General features: G+C 38.0%; 2 protein-coding genes across 3 annotated transcripts in view; one reads left to right on the top strand and one right to left on the bottom strand.

Moving 5' to 3' along the window:
* Positions 1–1117: 1117 nt before the first annotated feature.
* On the top strand, positions 1118–21123 carry LOC139133199 (solute carrier family 35 member G1-like). The gene is made up of 2 exons (XM_070699637.1): positions 1118–2220; positions 17078–21123. Exon 1 carries the CDS (start codon positions 1150–1152, stop codon positions 2212–2214), a length of 1065 nt encoding a protein of 354 aa, XP_070555738.1. The 5' UTR covers positions 1118–1149; the 3' UTR covers positions 2215–2220; positions 17078–21123.
* LOC139133197 (voltage-gated purine nucleotide uniporter SLC17A9-like) overlaps positions 9689–21157 on the bottom strand; it is a 37694-nt gene continuing 26225 nt past the window's right edge. For both annotated transcript variants that reach the window (XM_070699635.1, XM_070699634.1), the window contains exons 10-11: positions 11638–11734; positions 9689–10132 (exon numbers count right to left, since the gene is read on the bottom strand). In XM_070699635.1, the coding sequence (XP_070555736.1) occupies positions 10051–10132; positions 11638–11734 (179 nt within the window). In that variant the 3' untranslated portion in view covers positions 9689–10050. The remainder of the gene's footprint in view (positions 10133–11637; positions 11735–21157) is intronic.

Below are 21157 nucleotides of genomic sequence, written 5' to 3'. Positions count from 1 at the left end.
CACATTAGACTTGCTTCAAGTCTGTGGGCATATTAATATCAAAATAGAATAAACGGAAGGAATGAACTTCAGCAGACTGTCAGACTAGATGATAGGCTGATGCTTAGATCTTGGGGTGAACGCCTTGCCTCAAGCTTGGCCGGACAGTAACTGCTCTGACGAGACAAGCCAATAGACTGGGGCCAGTCTAATGTCACACATAACACAAACTCAACAAGCTATGTTGATACATAGACAGAAGTAAGATTTGCGTCATAATATGTTTTCGAACTTGAAAATAACAATAAGCAGATGAAGTAGGTCCTCTGGTATACAACGCAAGCTGCGACGAAATTCAGACAATTGAAAGTCTACTCAAAGTAATGAGCGAATCAGCGACTCTTGGTAAACTAAAATCCACCGACAATCCGTGAGCAGAGGTGGGTCTCACGAGTGCACATGCGACAGCGCAGCAATTTCAGGCAATGTATATCGCCAAAATCAAACGATATAACTTTAATAGTACAGATCTTGATGCAGACCATCCTGCTACGAATGCGGCTTTGTAAGAATCCCAACGCCTCTTGTTTGGCCTCTATGGGTCAAAAGAGGTTGCCGAAATGTGAAGTTGAAAATACTGATAGTGATCACAAAAATGAACTATGACATTCGTTAAACGAAATTGGCAGAGGAAAACTCCGACAACAGTACTATTTATACGACCGGCTCTCTGATAAAATGCCGGGACAAAATACAAGTAGCCTGGAAATGTATTGATATAGTCCCCGCGGCCGGCATAAGTAGCCCTAAACGTTCAGACATGGAGTGCATCACATTTTATTTCTTCACAAAAGATTTGAAACATAAATGTAGGTAGCGTTTACAAAATTATTACTGCTGTGCAGGAAAACTCCTGCCGACCATTATTGACTGTCAGCGACCAATGAAACACCAGCTAGCGAGCTGAAGCTGTCTGCCATCGATAACTCAGCTACTACGCAAGCGCATTATGAAAGTTAATGGGTCATAGAAACTACGACTGCGCAAAAAACCTCTGAATTTGAAGTGATAACGAACTGATAATAGTAATCATATTCAAAAAAGACAAAACATGCAAAATCAGACTATCCCCTTTCATGGCCTATAGCTTTCTCACGTTACACAAGCAATATGGCGCGGCCACCAAATAGCATTGATATGGCATCGCCACTTGAGTCAACCTGGTTGTTCAAAGATAATGATGATAACCCAACAAATGGAGAACACACCTCTGCATCACGTGGTCAATCGTGCGTACGTTTCTTAAAAGCTAATGTAGGAGTCCTACTAGCATTGCTCAGTGGACCAATAGTAGCCGTGTCAAATCTTTTCTCAAAACTCGCATCGGAAGTGCCGCCCATACAGCAGACTCTTTTGTGCGCTGTGCCGTTCTTCATTGTTGCTGTGGGTTTGGAGGTCTGGCGAAGAGAACAGCTGGTTTACAGGAATGTCAAGCAAACGTCACTTCTCATTCTTCAAGGAATACTTGTAGCAGCGGGGACGCTTGTGAATTATACAGCCGTGCGGTATATACGTCTTGGCAATTTCACAACTATCACGAAGAGTATCCTAACACTGACGTCAACAGTCGGGGGAGCCATACTTCTTGGTGAGCCTTGCGGAATCACTCTGATCATCGGCGCTATCACCAATATCATCGGGGTGGTGCTCATCAGTCGCCCTTCATTTCTGTTTCATTCAACCGAAGAAGTCGGTGAAACTCTCGCCACAACGATATTGGAGAAAAAAATAGTGGGCTATGTTTGTGCTGTTGCATATGGTGTGTGCCTTTCTCTTGCTTACATCACAGTAAGAGCCTTGGGTGAAAATGTGTCCTTGATAGCAAAACTACTATATCAGGGTGTTTTCCTTATTGTCCTTTCTCTCATAGTAACATTCAGCACTGAAAAGACCGTGTGGTCCATGTCATCGGATACCGCTGGGTACATTGTCGGCATGAGTTGTTTAAGCACTGTTGGAGCTTACTTTCTGGTCACCACCTGTCATATTGACTTCGTAGGTGCTGCAATTCTTCTGAGTGTACTTGACGTCGTCGTCGCTTTCATTCTGCAGGCCTTCGTCAACGGCATTGAGCCGGAACCCCTTGATTATGTTGGAGCCGTTATAATAATACTCGGCTGTTCAATCATTACGGGAAAAATTGCCTGGGATAAGCGAAAGATGAACGATCGTTAAATTGACCTTGAACTATATTTATTGATGAGACGATATTGTTACATTTTGAATATTTATTCTCAGAAGAACGCTAAAAGTTGTGAGCATTGGGCTTGCATAAAAAGCATAGGGTTACGGTTTTGAGTTAAACTTTCAAACCTACACAATGTTGCATGGAAGGTTCTTTATCTTTTCCCCACTTGTGTTTCACTTCCACTTCAAAATATAAACGTGGTTCTTTTTTTCCATTTGAGGGTTTCCTGGGATATTTCTTCTGGTACATCTCTCCAAGCTACAACACTGAGTATTTGTTCTGGCTGCTTTAAATTGCATACTGCCATTCTTGAATGAATGCTTTCCTCCAAACCTCATCTCATACATAGCCCGCTTTGAATAATGAATCAACCATGTTAACAGATGTAGCCTCGACTAGTTGTTAGATAACTATATCCGCTCTCTATTTCCAAACGTTTCTTTGTATGTCAGTCTGCTTTACACACTTTAACGTAACTGCAAAACATTGGAATGCAGGGTTATTTTGCAGTGTGCATTCATATTTTGTCTCATTAGCAGTAATTCGTTTTATATGCAAATGAATACAATTGTATGCATCTTACATCAGAGTTTCCGTCGAATAACCTAAACTAATCGTGAACGATGTGTTCCTGAAGCCCGAAAAAAAATCCATTGCTGTAAAGTGACGAATAGAAATAAGATTAGAAATAAGATAAAAGTTAGTAGTATTTTTTTTAATAATGCCAACACTACTAAGGGAGCCGTCATTATTTATGGCCTGGGGGTCGGAGGAATCTGAGGGGGGGGTCAGTCAAAATAATTGAAAGCTACAAGGGGGTTGCTCAAAAGTGGAGAACAAGAAGGGGGGGGGGGCTACTCAATTTTTTTGATATGTACTGAATCAATTAGTGAAGTTATGAATTAATACAACAATAATAAAAGAACAGCAATATGTATGCTTGAGATATGCATGTTCATACCCGGTATATGTACACACACACACACACACACACATACACCCCCCCCACACACACATATATATATATATATATATATATATATATATATATATATATATATATATATATATATATATATATATAATATATATATATATATAGATATATATATATATATATATATATATATATATATATATATATATATATATATATATATATATATATATATAACATTACAGGTGGTTTCAAGTAGAAACGAAAATCTCATTACACTATGTGTTTCACGTTATTGTGATCTTGAGACGAGAATGATCAGCTATTCGACGTATGTTAGAGGCTAGTACTGAGTACGTTTTTCAGTATTTCCTGATTAAAGATTGATATACTTGCCTGATCATTCATGAGAAACATCTGCTTTCTATATTCTACATTGTAGAGGTTACCGATAGGGAAAAATGTGTAAAGCAAGCTAATTCTGATTATATAAAGTTTAAAACCAGTGGAATGCCTTGACAACAAACCCATCTTTTATTGCAGGAAAATGATAATAAATAATAAATGTGAATAAATGTATGTCTGTCGCTATTTTTTCGTTTTCAAAAAATGTAATCTTCATTGAACGTGTTGAAATCAGTGAACTGAAATATAAGTGTTTGAATACTGTCTCAGATTCCTGTTCCTTTGAGTTTTTTATACGAAAAGATCTGAAAAAAATACTCCCCAAGTGCCACCAAATAACACCATTTTAATCTCAATTTTTCAAAAGCTCCAAAGGCAGGAGGGAGGGACACCCCCTCCTGACCTCCCCCCGCAACCCCTTGCACGGTCGCTTGTGGTGCTTTCGCACCACTTTGGATCTTTGCCCTCTTGTAAAAACATCCTACGGAGAACACTGCATGTCATCAGAGCACTGGATACAGACCTGTACATCAGCCCCTGTCACAGCAATGGAACCTCTTTCCGACACAGACCTGTACCCCAGGATTTAATCAGGATCTGTACAGGGCCTGTCACAGCAGCAATCCATTTTACTGTATAGATATTTAACTTTCCCAATTTTTTTTTTTTTTTTTTTTTGGGGGGGGGGCACTCACAATTTCTATAGCAGAGAGGGGGGTTACTCAAACACGTCATGGTTGGCTGGGGTGGGGGGTTACTCGAAATTTTGGAGTTTCTAAAGCAATTCCTCCGACCCCCCCAGGCCGTAAATAATGATGGCTCCCTAATGATCGCTAAGTGTGTATTTAACTAAGCTATACAAATCTTGTGCCCCGCCTATGACACTTAACCATTACAATAATGCCCATGTATGTTTTTACTGAAATATGATGATCTTTCCTTCGTCTCACTACTGGGAGTGATTTTATTAAAAGCTTCACGAGAAAGTCAAATTGTTTTCAGGAATTATGCAGCAGTACATGAACAATAGAATAGAAGATATATTTTTAAGGCAGTAGGCGCCTCGAAAGTGAAAGACTTAAACGTTTGCTCAAACTTTCCTTAGGGAATCTTTCAACCGTTCAAAATCGAGAATTAAAACCAGGGGTCATGGTGCAAATGTTAGTACTAGAGAAACAAATTACCCAAGATTTGTCGATGTTTTAAACTCAAAATGGCCGTCATCCCAGTGTTACTTCTATGAACACGATTGGAACTAATTTGGGATAATTGGATCTTTACAGTTTTCAAATTTCTCAAAAGCGTTAGGTGCCCTATAGCTGAATATTGTGATATTACAAATTACTCTTAAAAAAACCAGTGTGTAACTTAAAAAGGAAAGCAGATAAGCTTACCTTTGCAGGTTAAATCGACGTTACTTCACCATACAATTATTCCAAATTAGATCCAACCGTGTTTATGGAGAAAATATAGAAGTTTTGACCTTCGAAAAACTAAGCCGGTGAAAGTTTTTCTTTCTCCAAGAGCTTCAAAATGAGCTCCCACAAGTGGTAGATCAGAAAAGAATTGTAAAAGTTTGAGAGCCAGAATATCTGTCTCCCATACTTTGAAGGATCAATTTGAACTCTAAGCTTGTTATAGTATTGTTGGGAAATGAAGACATGAAGTATTATAATTGCTTCAAGTGAATTTGTGTATTGAATAATCACAGCTGATCACCCTGATATATCACCTGATATCACGACAGTTGACTTCTAGATAAGTGAATTTTAGATAAGTGAATTTTAATGTATTTTATTTTGACCTTATATACACCATATATGTATATAAACCGTTCGAATATGGAATAAAATAGGATATGCATTTAGCAGTTAAAAAGCAACGTAACGGTCGACAGACCTCTGCTGTATTATGTAGTAAATATGCAACATAAACCTAAATTACGTACTTATATGAAAGTTAGATGATTGTATAAAGTTAAAAAATATATAAATTTTAACTTAAGTCGTAGTCAACGGTCTCTGTTAGCTCAACTTCGTATGGGTATTTTACCCCTTTGTATTTAGACAGGGAGGTTTAGAAATGAACCACTGCAAGATCGTATCTGTAAATTTTGTGATGAGAATGTTGTGGAGGATGAATGCCACTTTGTATTTGAATGTCATCAATATCAACAGCTTAGACGTTTGTACATTGGAACAATTCTGGACACAATTTGGGATAAACCTATCATAGATAAACTAAAATACCTGTTTTCCGAGCCTTTTGGCAGTTTGCAAAATTTATTGAAAAAGCATTTTATAGACGAAAAGAAGTTTTGTATACGTAATGCCCTTACGTTCATCTCGTGCTCACTCTCACTCATTTGTATATTTTTTATACTTCTTTGACCCTTTAACTCTTTGTACTGTATACAAGTTAATTGAATGGTGACTTATAAGCCCATTGGGCTAGGCAACTCATAAAGTTGCAAGTCACAATAATAAAAAATTACTACTATGTAAAGAATAACTGGAAATCTTTGATAGCTGATTTCAGGATGGCCTTACAAAATGGCAAAAGTAGCTGCATAAACACACAATGTCACATTAAGATCATCCCTATGAACATGTCTACCAAATATCAAAGCTGTCAGATGAGTAGTTTTTGAGAAAGACATTTCTTGACCAAAAATGGCAAAAATTGACTCAAAAATACAAAATTGCAGACTTCATCATAATTTCAATATATAATATTAAAATAATCCCTAGGAACCTGAATATAAAATATCAAAGCTATCAGACAAGTAGTTTTTTAGAAACAACGTGTCTTGACCAGAAATGGCAAAAAATTGCTTCTCAAATACTAATTTGCAGATTTCATCATAATGTCAACATATTACATTTAGTTAAATAATGGAAACCTGCATACTAAATATCAAAGCTATCAGATGAGTAGTTTTTGAGACATAAATTGTTTTGACCGAAAATGGCAAAAATTGTCCCCAAAATAGAAAATTGTAGAGTTCATCATAATTTAAATATATCATATTTCGATCATCCCTATGAACCTGTAAACGAAATATCAAAGCTATGAGCGGTTTTGGTGAAAAAATTGACCAAAAAATTGCCTTAAAAATACAAATTTTGAAATTTCTGCACGCTTTTAACAAATCTAGTATTTGTCCACCCTAGGGATCTATATCTCAAATATCAAAACTCTCTGACCAGCAGTTTGAAGAAGAAGATTTTTAAAGATATTGACCAAAAATGACAAAAATTGCCTTAAAAGTACAAATTTGCATATTTCATCACAATTTGAACAAAATTAAATCAGGTCATCCCTAGGAACCTGTATACCATCTATGAAAACTAAACTGTCTGACCAGCCGTTCATGAGAAGAAGATTTTTGCCCCAAAATAGCAAAATTAGCTTCAAAAATACAAATTTTCAAATTCCATCACAATTTGAACAAATCTGATTAAGGTCATCCCCGGGGACCTGTACTCCAAATATTCAAGGAATCAGACCAGCTGTTTCTTCAAAGAAGCTAGAAATGTAATAAGATGACGGACGCAGGACGACACTCATGGACGACACTACATATCCATCTATTATATAAGCTCCGCGTCGCTCACAGCGGAGCTAAAAAATACACATCATTCCGACCACTCTCTTCATCCTATCTTCAACGCAGTAAGTTCAGTTCGCATCAAGTTTTAAGCTGGTTCTCTTCATCCTATCTTCAACGCAGTAAGTTCAGTTCGCATCAAGTTTTAAGCTGGCTTCAAGTTCCCCAGGCCGCTCGATAACAAGATCCGACATGCGACATTCTACAATTGGCTTTACTGTCCGACAATCGATAGCAATGTGGTCAGCAAATACCGATTCAAAAAGGCAAAACAAGAAAACAACTAATAAAGCGAAAACAAAAAGCAAAACGCAGATTCAAATGTAAATGTCCATTCCCACGCGTCGAAATCCCAATTATCATGCCATTTAGTCTCCTGTTATATAATGGTATGAATGTTCTTTTATCGGAGTGTTTCTGTCTCGTGGATATTCAGCTCGGCTTTGCATAGACATAATTTGGAGATCTTACGTAACAGAGACTGGAAAACAATTAAGCCTATTTAAAATATATATATATATATATATATATATATATATATATATATATATATATATAATATAATATAATATAATATTATTTTTTGTATGAAGCACATTTTATGTCCACCTTCTTTGATATCTAGTGGTGTCATTAAGTACGTGTTGGTCGTCGGGTTTGTCTGGCTGCCAAATTTCGTGTCTCGTCTGTCTGCAATATCGGTGAACTGTGAATGTCTAAACTGAGCCATTTAAGGTATGACTTGAATCGTACAGAGTGTGTGACTTTCGTGTAGAAGAATTCACCCAATTGTCATATCAAAGGACTCTTGAAGTGATCCTTCTTTCTACTTATATAACATTCATGGCCTGATAGAACACGTTAGGGGCCGTGGATAATTAATAAATGCGCATGGTAAACGAAACCTAGTGTGTTTGGCCTCAATCCCCCCTAAATGAAAGTTTGGAAGTGCGAAAATCCAACCAAGCCTCATTCTGTATCTGCGTACCAACAATCGGTGATTATGTCGCTATGAAATCACGCATACGCTAAGTACCACCCCTCCACCCGCATACCCTCTAAAAATCAATCTCTGTTCAGTGCCAACTCAGCAATGACGCAACCAATAAAATGAAACGAAACAGTTTATCCAAAATGACTGTTACGTTATTTTACTCGTGCATTGATTCACATGTGTGTCAAGAGAATGCTGGTGTAGCGCCGGTGCCGTACTGTCCTGGTACACGCCAAACAGTATAGCGCGATATTTTGCGACACATAAAAACGTGCGTGAGATGTTGCGATATGAAAACTGGCAGTATAAGTGCGATTTTTGGGCACCGTAATCGGAATACAGCCAAACCCCCTCCCCCTAAACACAAAAGTTACGTTTACCGTCCGCGTACGTTACGCATCGGGTGTTAAGACAGAAATTCATGGAATCTTGGTTATGGCTAATAATCCTTGATGGAAAAATTTCATCACAATATGATTTGCAAGCAAGCAAGCAAGCAAGCAAGATAATTGTCGGCATTTCAAGCAGCAGTGTCTGATGATGAACGACAACGGGGCCCCAGAACCTGTCAGAAAGTAGTGCGCGCTGCAAAAATTTTGTGAATACGGAGATTTTTTTGAAAAAAATCATCTTAACTTGGCCCACAAATGCTCCATTTTATTTTGTGGTTGATTATGATCTTTGTACAAATCACAATTTTCACAAACAAACCATTAATTACTGTGTATATCGTTCATTTAAAGGATTACGATACCAAGATAAACCTAAAAGTATATGTCTTTATATCCACCATTCTGCTTGTGCCTCACAATCTTGGACATTTGGTATCATTTTATTCATCACGGAAAAAAACCCTTCTCTCCATTAAAAAAACAGTGCCGGTATGAGGCTGCGAACAAGTACTACAGATTTCGATTAAAAGTAACATTTCGGGAAGATAGGAACAATATTGTTTAGTGTAAATTTAATCTTGATAACAAAAACTAAAGGCGCTATCAGTGTCTGTGGAATTAGAAGGGGGCGTTTATTAGGTTCTAGGAGTGAACTTTCAACTTTGGAAAACAGTTCATTCCGAAAGGGCATTTTATTTCTAGCTACAGAAACAACATAACGCTGAAAGTGAATAAAAAATCCAACGAAAACATGAACAAAAGACAAGGTGATCAATAAAGTTGTGAAACATCAAACATATGTGCATGGCATAAATCTGGACATAATGTGTTGATAACCTGGACATAGGAGCTTTGGAATAATTTAACTATCATTTAGAAAACAATATATTGGCACCGGTCCGGAAAGTCGGTCTCTAAAAGCTGCATCACTTATTTGTTAGAAAGACATGACAGGGACTCTGATCTTGGCAGAGACAAGAACACCAACACAAGAACGCATTGGGTATTAGTTAATAATTCTCACAAGTGAACTTACAGGTATTTGACCACTCACACCGTAAATACTGCTGATTCTGCATTCAAACACATTAACACTATAATTAGTAGCCCATATCACAAATAGTCAGGTCATGAAAACTTTGTTTCTGTTTAATATTTGAAAATACAATATCTAACAAGAGTTGACTGTATTGTCCAACGATATGCTAAGTGAATGATCTTATTTTAATATAAGTCATGAGTACAGAAGTCGGAGTGAAATATACGACCGCACTCTGCTTCTACAGACACTGATAGTGCCTAGCTAGTGCCTCGGCAATCCAATGTTTATGTTATCGAGTTTATATTTACACCGAACGACGTTGTTCCTATCTTCTCCGTATGATTGAGGTCTTCTTTACAGGACTCACTTGCATCATAGACCCTTGAGAAAGAGTCTATGCTGGCATGATTTTTTTTTGGTGGCGGTCCTGCTGCATCCGCTGTTTATGAGTCTGTCGGCGATCCAACCACTTCCAAAACCAGTGAATATTCGTAAAGTCCACGGCAGGATGTTGTAGACTCAGCCCTGCGAGGGAAAAACATGAACAGCTGCTGTCATCTTCTCCATCTCGGAATTTCCGGATTCAAAAACCGTCACGGTGAAATCAGATATGTGGTATGCAGTCCGTTATTATTCGACGCAATATATCCTCGTACAACTGTTGACATTAAGAGGCCGGCACCCACCAAAACAGAGAAAATAGCGAAATATGGCCTCTTTGTTAAAGATTTTGATCATGATTTCAGCTCGATCAACAGTACCCTTTTCTGTTCTGAGTGAACATGTAAAGTTCTCATTCAACTTCTGAAACCATGCCGAAGTGACTGGCGTTCAACTTATCGATACAGGGCACAGGCGACCCATTAAGTATTACTGAGTTTTTCACACTGTTTTCTTCATCATTTTCTCTTCTTTCTTCATGCTCTGAATGATCGGAATAAATAAAATAAATGGTTTATATAACCAAACCTAGCCTCTGTGACTCTTTATTTATTTTACACTCCATTACAAGGACGTTTATCTCTCATACACATATGCTGTAATTAATTAGTCAACACAACTAATTATGCTAATCCGTGGACTTATCAGAGGTTGGTCAACATCGGAAAGATAGTGATGTTAATGAAAAAGGAGTACCATTCCTATCTTTCGCGATGTTGACCAACCCGTAAAATCCCTGATAAGTCCACGTATTAGCATAATTAGTTGTGTTGACTATTAATTACATACAGCATGTGTGTATGAGAGATATATGTCCTTGTAATGGAGTGTAAAATAAATAAAGAGTCACAGAGGCTAGGTTAGGTTATATAAACCATTTATTTTATTTATTCCGATCATTCAGAGCATGAAGAAAGAATAGAAAATGATAGAGAAAACTCAGTAATACTTATTGGGTGGCCTGTGTACAGGGCTTGTGTTTTTTATGCATTATCCAAAGTCATTGTCAGCGCATAGATCGTAGACTAGAATTTGTCAGTAAACTATACCATTACACATTGAACTTGAACACAGTGTATCGTGTTCACAAGTCGAAGTAGAATGGCGTTCATATTCCGTGTAGCACAAACATAAATAAATGTTTTTCTCTCATAATCTATTGTTGTCCCTAAACAGAATGCGTTCGCCCTTCGTTCACCGTGTTCATATTATTGGAAGAAATGTGAAACATCAGCCGTAATTCGAATTTCTGTTAGCTTATAGGGGAATGGTCGTCGGAACTGCGCCTGTGCGAGTTTCTTATTTACAAACAATGTATTTCTTGCATGGTATCTAGATGGACGTCAACATCATAGCTGCAACATTTAAATTAAACGACGAAGATTATGACAGACATGTTTTAACTTTCATCAATCACCATCGTACTTTGCATGCACTGTTTACATTGATCGTATGGGTCCCATAATACCTTTGAGCGCAGTTCCGACGACTGTATCCCTTTAATATGAATCTTCCTGTTAAATACAAGAAGATGATACTAATACAGAAGAACATTCGACATAAGACCGGTCAATCGTAGAAAAGTTTACCTTTGCCTCTGGAAAACGTTCACCGAAAAATGTTGGCAACCAAGGAAAGGCGAGGAACCACGTGTAGGGATCAGCGGTACAAGCAAAGATAAGTGCCCTGCATAGGGGAGAGAAATACAGGGGTAAGTCTTTCTATGGCTTGACTGGCGAATAGTGGACATGTCCTGTGCAGTAGGACGATGAAACGTTACCCGAGCACACATGCATATTCCATTGAGCTTAAAAAGGTGGTTTTTTTTGAAAAATTGTTTCACAGAAATAGAAAACCATGATCACGAGTGATTCTTCAGGCCAACATCTGTTGCACAACAATCGTCAATAATCGTAAGCAACAACGTAAGAAGTAGACAACGTAAGAAGTAGAAATGTTTTTATGCAATCCGTCCGAGCTATTTTTGTATTGGAAAAAACGTTATTCATAGTTTCCTCATAGACTACCATGTATAGTGAATCAACATTTCAGTGAAATTTCAAACTCCAATTTCTTGCACATACACATCCATTTGTAACCACCCTAGTCTAATCAAATACATTATTGTCAATAATCAAACATACATAAATACAAAGTTTTAGCTGTTTTTGTAGTGGAAACAAATTATTCAAGGTTTCCTCATGGACTACCATGTATAGTAAATCAACATTTTAATAAAATCCAAAAATCCAATTTCTTGTACACACATGCACGTTTTACTTCCCACTTAAAGCAAAGTACATTACATATATTATCAAATACATATAATGTACACATATAGCTTGTTGTTTGGAGGAAAATCGTCAATAGTTTGCCTGATCTACTCCTATATATTGATATTTTTGGGTGAAGCACTATGCTAGCAACATCTTGCCGCCCTATAGTTGAGCTATGGTGACCCTCCCGCAAATGCATGACCCTTCAAAAATGCTTTCTTGATAACTTGCAACCCTTCCTTCAAAAACTCCAACCCTCCGTCCCTAATTTATGTTTTAAATTACAACAAATAAGCTAATTGTTATGCAAATCAGCTGATACTGTTTATGCGATATTCTTAGGGAGAATACTGCAGTGATTTGGGGAAGGGTAATGTTTGAGTTTGCCGGACAAGGGCGAGGGTCATATTTTACAGTACAGATGCGCACGAAATTCCCCTGGCCCACCTCTGTAATAACTGAAGTCTCCCAAAAATCCACTAACAATCCGTGGACAGAAGTTGGTCTCACGAATTTAAATGCGACAGCACAGCGATCTTCGGCAATGGATACCGCCAAAATCAAACGATATAACTTTAGTAGTACGGATCTTGATGTACACCATCTTGCTGCGAAGGCGGCTTTGTAAGAATTCTAAACGCCTCGTGTTTGGTCTCTATAGGTCAAAAGCGGTTGCCGAAAATGTCAAGTTCAAAATACTGATAGTGATCACAAAAATGTACTATGAAATTCTATAAACGAAATGAGTAGAGAAACACTCCGACAACAGTACTACTTACTTGTTAACACGGTCGGTTTACTGATAAAATGATAAAATGCCAGGACAAAATACAAGTAGCCTAGAAATGTACTGACGTAGTCCCCGCGGCCGGCATAAGTAGCCCTAAACGTTCAGACAGTGTGTGCATCACATTTTATTTCTTCACAAAAGATTGGAAACCTGGATTTAGGTAGCGTTTACAAAAGTGTTACTGCTGTGCAAAAAAACCCTGCCAACCATTGAGTGTCAGCGAAATGGATGAAACGCCAGTTTTGGACCAGTGGAAAATTCTTCTCGAAATTCAACTGATAACGTTGCATCGTCCTACTGCACAGGACGTGTCCGCTATTCGCCAGTCAACCCATAGAAATAGTTAGGTAACTGATAGCTACGTTAGCCATAAGAATAGAAAAATAATCGCAATCATACCAATCCTTAATCCAATGACAGTAGGTCAGAATTCATAAGACAATAGTTGTAAACATAGACACAAAACAGCAGAGAACAGACCGTAAATAGACGGTACACAAACAAAGTCATATTCATGAAAGAAAGATATATGGACCTCTGGCCAGAAGACCGAGAAGTGATGTCAGGTGTTTCGAAAATAGTAAGCTCATCCTGCCCCACATGTGGCACCCGCCATATATCAATCTATAAGTCAGATAGGTAGTGGTCACCAACTAAGGCCCAATGTCACCCATGCCATCAGTGATCATTTGATATTTAGCTGTTTGTAGCTATTTAAGCTATTACTAATTTACACAGGACACTTTTAGCTGCTACTAAACGTAGTATAGGTAGCTATTCAGCTAAAATAAATGATTATTGTAGAGCTGACTATTGAGCCATTCAAGCTATTAGCCGTTTCTAGCCGCTAATAGCCACTCTCAGCTAACTATTAGCTATCTACCAGCTATCAACTCCTGATACCGGAATTGGCTGGTTATAGAGCTATTCAAGCTATTAGCCGTTTTTAGCCGCTAATAGCCACTCTTACCTAACTACTAGCTATCTACCAGCTACAACTCCTGATGTCGGAATGGGCTGGCTATTGAGCTATTCAAGCTATTAGCCGTTTTAGCGGCTAATAGCCACTCTTAGCTAGCTATTAGCTGGAAACCAGCTAAGCAGTGGATACGTCTGAGAAGGCCTGACAACTACTTATTACAAAGGAAGTTACGAGCGTGACTTTCACTTAGGTGTACAAAGAATTAGACATCTCATAAACATAATATGTAATAATAATATTCAATATTATTGAATAAATAATTTAGAACTATAGAAGATAGTATTGAGTTCTATGTTGGAAATATTACTTTCATATAAGTGTGAGTTCCTACTAAGCCCGGCACATGGCATTTTCTTCTGCATTGAGAGCTAAAGAAATCACAAATTGTACGTAGTGAGGATTTTATTCACTGGTATGAAAGATTTTGTTGTAAAACGAAATGATCAGCCTGGAGAATATTGCGGTCGGTAGAACCAAGAAAATAATAATAAGTCATGTGGATTGTTGAGCGGTAGAGTTGTTATTGTTAGTCAGTCTCTGTTTGAAAAAGGTTTCATGTGATTGCTTGAGTCTGAAAAAGTATCATGTGATTACATGTATCGACATTCACGCAGAGGCTTTATTATATACCTGTGACGGGTTTTGCATTGTCTATTGTCATGTCAGTTTGCAGCTGAACACAAAATTGTTTGTAGAAGACTTCCCACAACTGACAATTAGTTACAAAGTAAGTTACACAAGCGTTTGGACGATAAACTGTTGTTTTGGCTTGGTCTCTGTATTAAATAAAGGATGTGCGAGAAAATGGGTAGAACCAAGAAAGTAATATCAAATGTCAGGTTACTTTAGAAATACCTAATTGCATTGTGCATTTCATGTTGAGCGGGTCTCTACGGAGGAAATGGTGAACGTGGTTATTATTTTATTGTCTTTTAAGTTATAAGTAAAGGGTAGAATCATGTCAAAAGATCAGATTCTAATCCCGACGACAAACATGAATGACTAATTACACAGGTTCTAAATCAGACAAAGAATAGCGCGACCAGTAAGGTCGGTTGGACAAAACGGAAGCGCAGTTGCGAGATCACTCAGATCGGCAGTGGGAATCCTTGGTGTACATGAGAAAGATATCGATGAACAGGAGCAGCATTGCAAGAGTAATCGCATTGCAAGACTTCTTGAGTTTAAAGGAGTGTAGCTTCCAAAAGTTCGTAAGCAAATGTTGAAAATGTAATTAAAAAATCAGAAAATACACTTACGAATTGTATGTCACCTCATTCGGCGTGTTAATGATGAGGGTGTAAGTTTCCAGACAAGGCACTAATTAATACGGGAAAATATAACAGTGTTTCTGTATGAATAAAATTGATAAGAAAATAACTTATAGCAAGCTAATAGCCCGCTTACATCGGCTATCAACAGCTAAAAACGGCTATAAGCTTGAATAGCTGAATAGCTCGGGATTTTGGTATCAAAGCAGGACAGCTGAATGGCTTCTCAACAACCCCGAAGCAGCTATTAAGTTTCAGTCAGTAGGTCCCAAGCATAATAGTTGAATAGCCGCTAATTATCTCTTGAATCATTGCTGTAAGCCGTCGTAGCTGAATAGCTGCTAAACATGTCAAAGTTGGCTATTTTGGCTATCCAGCAATCTCGCACCTTTATGCCAGATAGCCAGCTGCGTGACCTCGTTTTGACCTCGTCTGCCATCGATAATTCAGCCACTACACACGCCCATTTTCAAGGTTCAACGGGTCATCGCAACTACGACTGCGCACAAAAAGCCCAAAAAGTTGGAGTGGTAACGAACTGATAATTGTAATCATATTCAGAAAAGACAAACATGCAAATCAGACTATCCCCTTTCATGGCCGGTATCTTTCATACAGTACACAAGAGATATGGCGCGGCCATCAAATACCATTGATATGGCATCACCAATTGAGTCAACCTGGCTGTTCAAAGATAATGATGATAACTCAACAAATGGAGAACACACCTTTGCATCACGTTGTCAATCGTGCCTACGTTTCTTAAAAGCTAATGTAGGAGTCCTACTAGCATTGCTCAGTGGGCCAATACTGGCTGTGTCAAATCTATTCTCAAAACTCGCATCGGAAGTGCCGCCCATACAGCAGGGTTTCTTATCCACTGTGCCGTTCTTCATTGTTGCTGTGGGTTTGGAGGTCTGGCGAAGAGAACAGCTGGTTTACAGGAATGTCAAGCAAACGTCACTTCTCATTCTTCAAGGAATAGTTACAGCAGCGGGGACACTTGCGAATTATACAGCCTTGCGGTATGTACGTCTTGGCAATTACACAACGATCACGAAGAGTATCCTAACACTGACATCAACAGTCGGGGGAGCCATACTTCTTGGTGAGCCTTGTGGAATCACTATCATCATCGGCGCTATCGCAAACATAATCGGAGTGGTGCTGATCAGTCGCCCTTCATTTCTGTTTCATTCAACTGAAGAAGTCCATGAAACCCTCGCCACAACGATATTGGAGAAAAAAATAGTGGGCTACTTTTGTGCATTCGCATATGCTGTGTGCTTTTCTCTCATGTACATCATAATAAGAGCCTTGGGTGAAAATGTGTCTTTGATAGCCAAACTACTTTATCAGTGTGTTATCGTTATCGTTCTTTCTCTCATAGTAACATTCAGCACTGAAAAGACTGTGTGGTCCATGTCATCGGATACCGCTTGGTACATTGTAGGTATGAGTGTTTTAGGCACTGTTTCAATTTATTTTCTGATCACCACGTGTCATATTGACTTCGTAGGGGTTGCAATTCTTCTGAGTGTACTTGACGTCGTCGTCGCTTTCATTCTGCAGGCCTTCGTCAACGGCATTGAGCCGGAACCCCTTGATTATGTTGGAGCCGTTATAATAATACTCGGCTGTTCAATCATTACAGGAAAAATTGCCTGGGATAAGCGAATGATGAACGATCGTTAACGTCACACAAATGACCTTGAACTATATTTATTGATGCGACGATATTGTTACATTTTGAACATTTATTCTTAGAAGAACGCTAAAAGTTGCGCTTGCATAAAAACATCTAGGGTTACGGTTTTGAGTTAAACTTTTCAAACCTACACAATGTTGCATGGAAGGTTCTTTACCTGTTCCCTACTTGTATTTGACTTCCACTTCAAAATATTAACGTGGCACTTTTTTCCAATTGAGGGTTTCCTGTGATATTTCTTCTGGTACATCTCTGCAAGCTACAACACTGGGTATTTGTACTGGCTGCTTTAAATTGCATACTGCCATTCTTGAATGAATGCTTTCCTCCAAACATCATCTCATACATAGCCCGCTCTGAATAATGAATCAACCATGTTAATGGAAGTAGCCTCGACTTGTTGTTAGATAACTATATCAGCTCTCTATTTCCAAACGTTTCTTTGTATGTCAGTCTGCGTTACACACTTTCACGTAACCGCAAAACTTTGGAATGCAGGGTTATTTTGCAGTGTGCATTATAATAGCAATAATTCGTTTTATATATATGCAAATGAATACAATTGTATGCTTCCTACATCAAAGTTTCCGTTGCATAACTTAAACTAATCGTGAACGATGTATTCCTGAAGCCCGAAAAAATCCAGTGCTGTAAATTGACGAATAGAAATAAGATTAGAAATGAGATAAAAGTTAGTAGTATGTTTTTGAATTATGCCAACACTACTAATGATCGCTAAGTGTGTATTTAACTAAGCTGTACAAATCTTGTGCCGCGCCTATGACACTTAACCATTACAATAATGCCCATGTATGTTTTTACTGAAATATGATAATCTTTCCTTCCTCTCACTACTGAGAGTGATTTTATTAAAAGCGTCATGAAAAGTCAAATTGTTTTCAGGAATTATGCATCAATACATGAAAAATAGAATAGAAGATAGCTTGTTAAGGTAGTATGCCTCGAAAGTAAAAGACAGACTTTTCTCAAACTTTACTTCAGGAATCTTTCAACCTTTCTCTTTCAAAATCAAGAATAAAAACCAGGGGTCATCGTGCAAATGTTGGTACTAGAGAAACAAATTAACCGAGATTTGCCGATATTTGAAATTCAAAATGGCCGCCATCCCTGTGTTAATTGTATGGAGGAAAAATAGAACTTTTGACCTTCGAAAAAACTAAGCCGGTGAAAGTTTTTCTTTCTCCAAGAGCTTCAAAATGAGACCCCACAAGTGGTAGATAAAAAAAGAATTGTAAATGTATGAGAGCCCGAATATCTGTCGCCCAGGAGCAACCTACCTTAAAGGATCAGTTTGAACTCTAAGCTTGTCATAGTATTGTTGGGAAATGAAGACATGAAGTATTATAATTGCTTCAAGGGAATTTGTGTATTGAATAATCACAGCTGATCACCCTGATATATCACCTGGTATCACGACAGTTGACTTCTAGATAGATAAGTGAATTTTAATGTATTGTATTTTGACCTTATACACACCATATATGTATATAAACCGTTAGAATATGCCGTTTACTTGTTATTAATCTGCGAATTTTTAACTGACGGTATCGTATGTGATGTGCCATCAATACCGAATAAACAATCGCCAAGTGCATTATTATCTATACAAGATATTGACATCCCAGTTCATTGGTAAGCCAGCGTCCATACCATCATTTTTGGCAGGTGTTTGTTTTTAATGGAGGAAACTTTTCAAACTAATTTATTTCTTGAACAACTGCTAACTTGTCGTCCGTTTCCAGAACTTTTGAAATTTGTTCTATACTATTTGCTTGCATGCGAAATTGAAGAAATAGCAATCTGTATTGTTAATTTTAGCAACGCTTCGAAGATGTTACAAATAATTTCATTGAATGATATCACTGACAGATTCTTTCCGTACGTCAGTTGTAATTTCTCATGAACAGACTTCTATCGCAACTTTGTCTCTTGGACCAGCTGCTCGTCGACTCCACATTCTTGAAAACTAGTCGCACCTTCACGTTCACAGGGCCAGGGGTGGTCTGACAGAAATGCATCGACGCTTGGTCATGGCTAATAATCGTCCTTGAAAATCATTTTTATCACTATGTTACTTTCAAGTAAGTAAGTAAGTAAAATTTAGTCTGGATGACACCCGCATAATGGACTCGTTACGTAAGATAAACTTAACTTAGCATTAGAATTGACCGGAAAAGACTACAAGAAATGTCCATACAATTGATGGATTCCTTCTTTCATTTCTACAAAAAAATAAAAGCAACGAAAGGCATGATTGACATTCATACAGGGAAAATTATGTTCACTCCTAAATATATACAAAGAAGTCGACACTTACATCTTGCACTGAGTTTGCAATTACATCCACCTTTACGTAGACCGAAATCTCAGCAGGCAAAAGCGTTTGCCTCCATCTTCGAGCTGAGCTTTTGGCAGAAGCTTTCTGTGATTTGATATCATTTATGTATACAAAGCAGCTTCTGGGTGAGCACTGGATCAGATACGTTCTTTAATATCACACGAGAATAATGGAGATGGAGAAAGTTTAATTACATACGTTACAGTTGAGCCGTCTCAACGACGGCTATTGTATAGGAATTACCGGATATAGGAATCGTTCTGCGCATGGCAGAGTAAACATGATGTGTTTCCGTCTGTTGGTGTTTGGTATGATAGCGCAAAGAATACTGCGCAAAAACGATGGGTTTGATGGTAGGTGAAAATGTAACGATGGGTTTTTAGCTATATATGTTTTTACATATACTGCAAGCAGTATTGGCGTTGAAGTTTCCACTACTTCTATATTGGTTTAAATCCTATCTGCAGGAGCGAACGCAGTCAGTGTGTGTTGGGTCAGTCGTGTCTGAGGCACAATCTCTCGATTGTGGTGTACCCCAAGGTTCCGTTCTCGGACCAATTTTATTCAATCTGTACACAGCACCCTTAGAGGATATCATTTTCAAGCATAAGTTACATAACATGATGTACGCTGATGACACGCAATCGTATATCACTTGCGAAGCAGATCAAGTCCCGACAACTTCAATTGAGCTATGTGTTAATGAAATCAGGGGATGGATGCGAGGCAATATGCTCGCTCTAAATGATGGTAAAACCGAGGTCATTCATTATTCTTCTAAATTTACAGGTGTAGGTCCGGTTCCTCGTTGTGATATTAGAATAGGTGATGTCATTGTTCACCCATCTGACACTGTTCGCAATCTTGGTGTCACAATGGATTCTAGTGCCAGTATGTCAGCACATGTTGTCAATGTGTGTAAATCGGCCTCTCATGCTCTTTGGAAGATTGGTAAAATCCGTAATATACTTGATCAGCCTTCAACTGAGAAACTCATTCATGCTTTTATCACATCTCGCCTGGATTATTGCAACAGTTTACTTTTCGGCCTCCCTTCATTTGAAATACGCAAACTGCAAACAATTCAAAATTCGGCAGCTCGACTTGTTACCAAGAAGGGAAAATGTGATCACATTACTCCCATTCTTCGTGACCTTCATTGGCTCCCTGTTGAACAACGTATCCAATTTAAATTCTTTGTATTACTTTCAAAGTTCTCTGTAGTCATGTACCACCTTACCTTCATGAGCTTTTGATTAGACGTAGTACTAATCATACAATGCGTTCATTTTCAAATGGGGAAATTAAGTTACACCAACCCATCGGCCGCACAGCTTACTATGGTGATAGGGCGTTTTCAATATGTGCGCCTCGTCTGTGGAATTCTTTGCCGTCGCACCTTCGTGCATCTCAGTCACTCGATAATTTTAAAGTCGGGTTAAAAACTTACCTTTTTAAGTCATTTTATACATGAGTTTTATACCCTTTTAAGTCATTTTATACCTGAGATTTATTTGTTGATCTATTTTAACCATTTCTTTAGTTTTACCAGCTGTTACTTTTATTGAACATTTAAAATTTACTGTTTTTATTTGTCACTTATTTCTTTGTTTTTAATGTAAAGCGCATTGAGATATTTCAATATGTAATGCGCTATATAAGAAATAAAGATTATGATTATGATTATTACTTCTACTTCGATAGCTTGGTGAAATAATACCAC

This window comes from Ptychodera flava, chromosome 5, assembly GCF_041260155.1.
Source record: "Ptychodera flava strain L36383 chromosome 5, AS_Pfla_20210202, whole genome shotgun sequence".
Classification (NCBI taxonomy): Eukaryota; Metazoa; Hemichordata; class Enteropneusta; family Ptychoderidae; genus Ptychodera; species Ptychodera flava.
The sequence above is the reverse complement of the archived record's forward strand: the minus strand, read 5'-3'. Positions and strand labels throughout refer to the sequence as shown.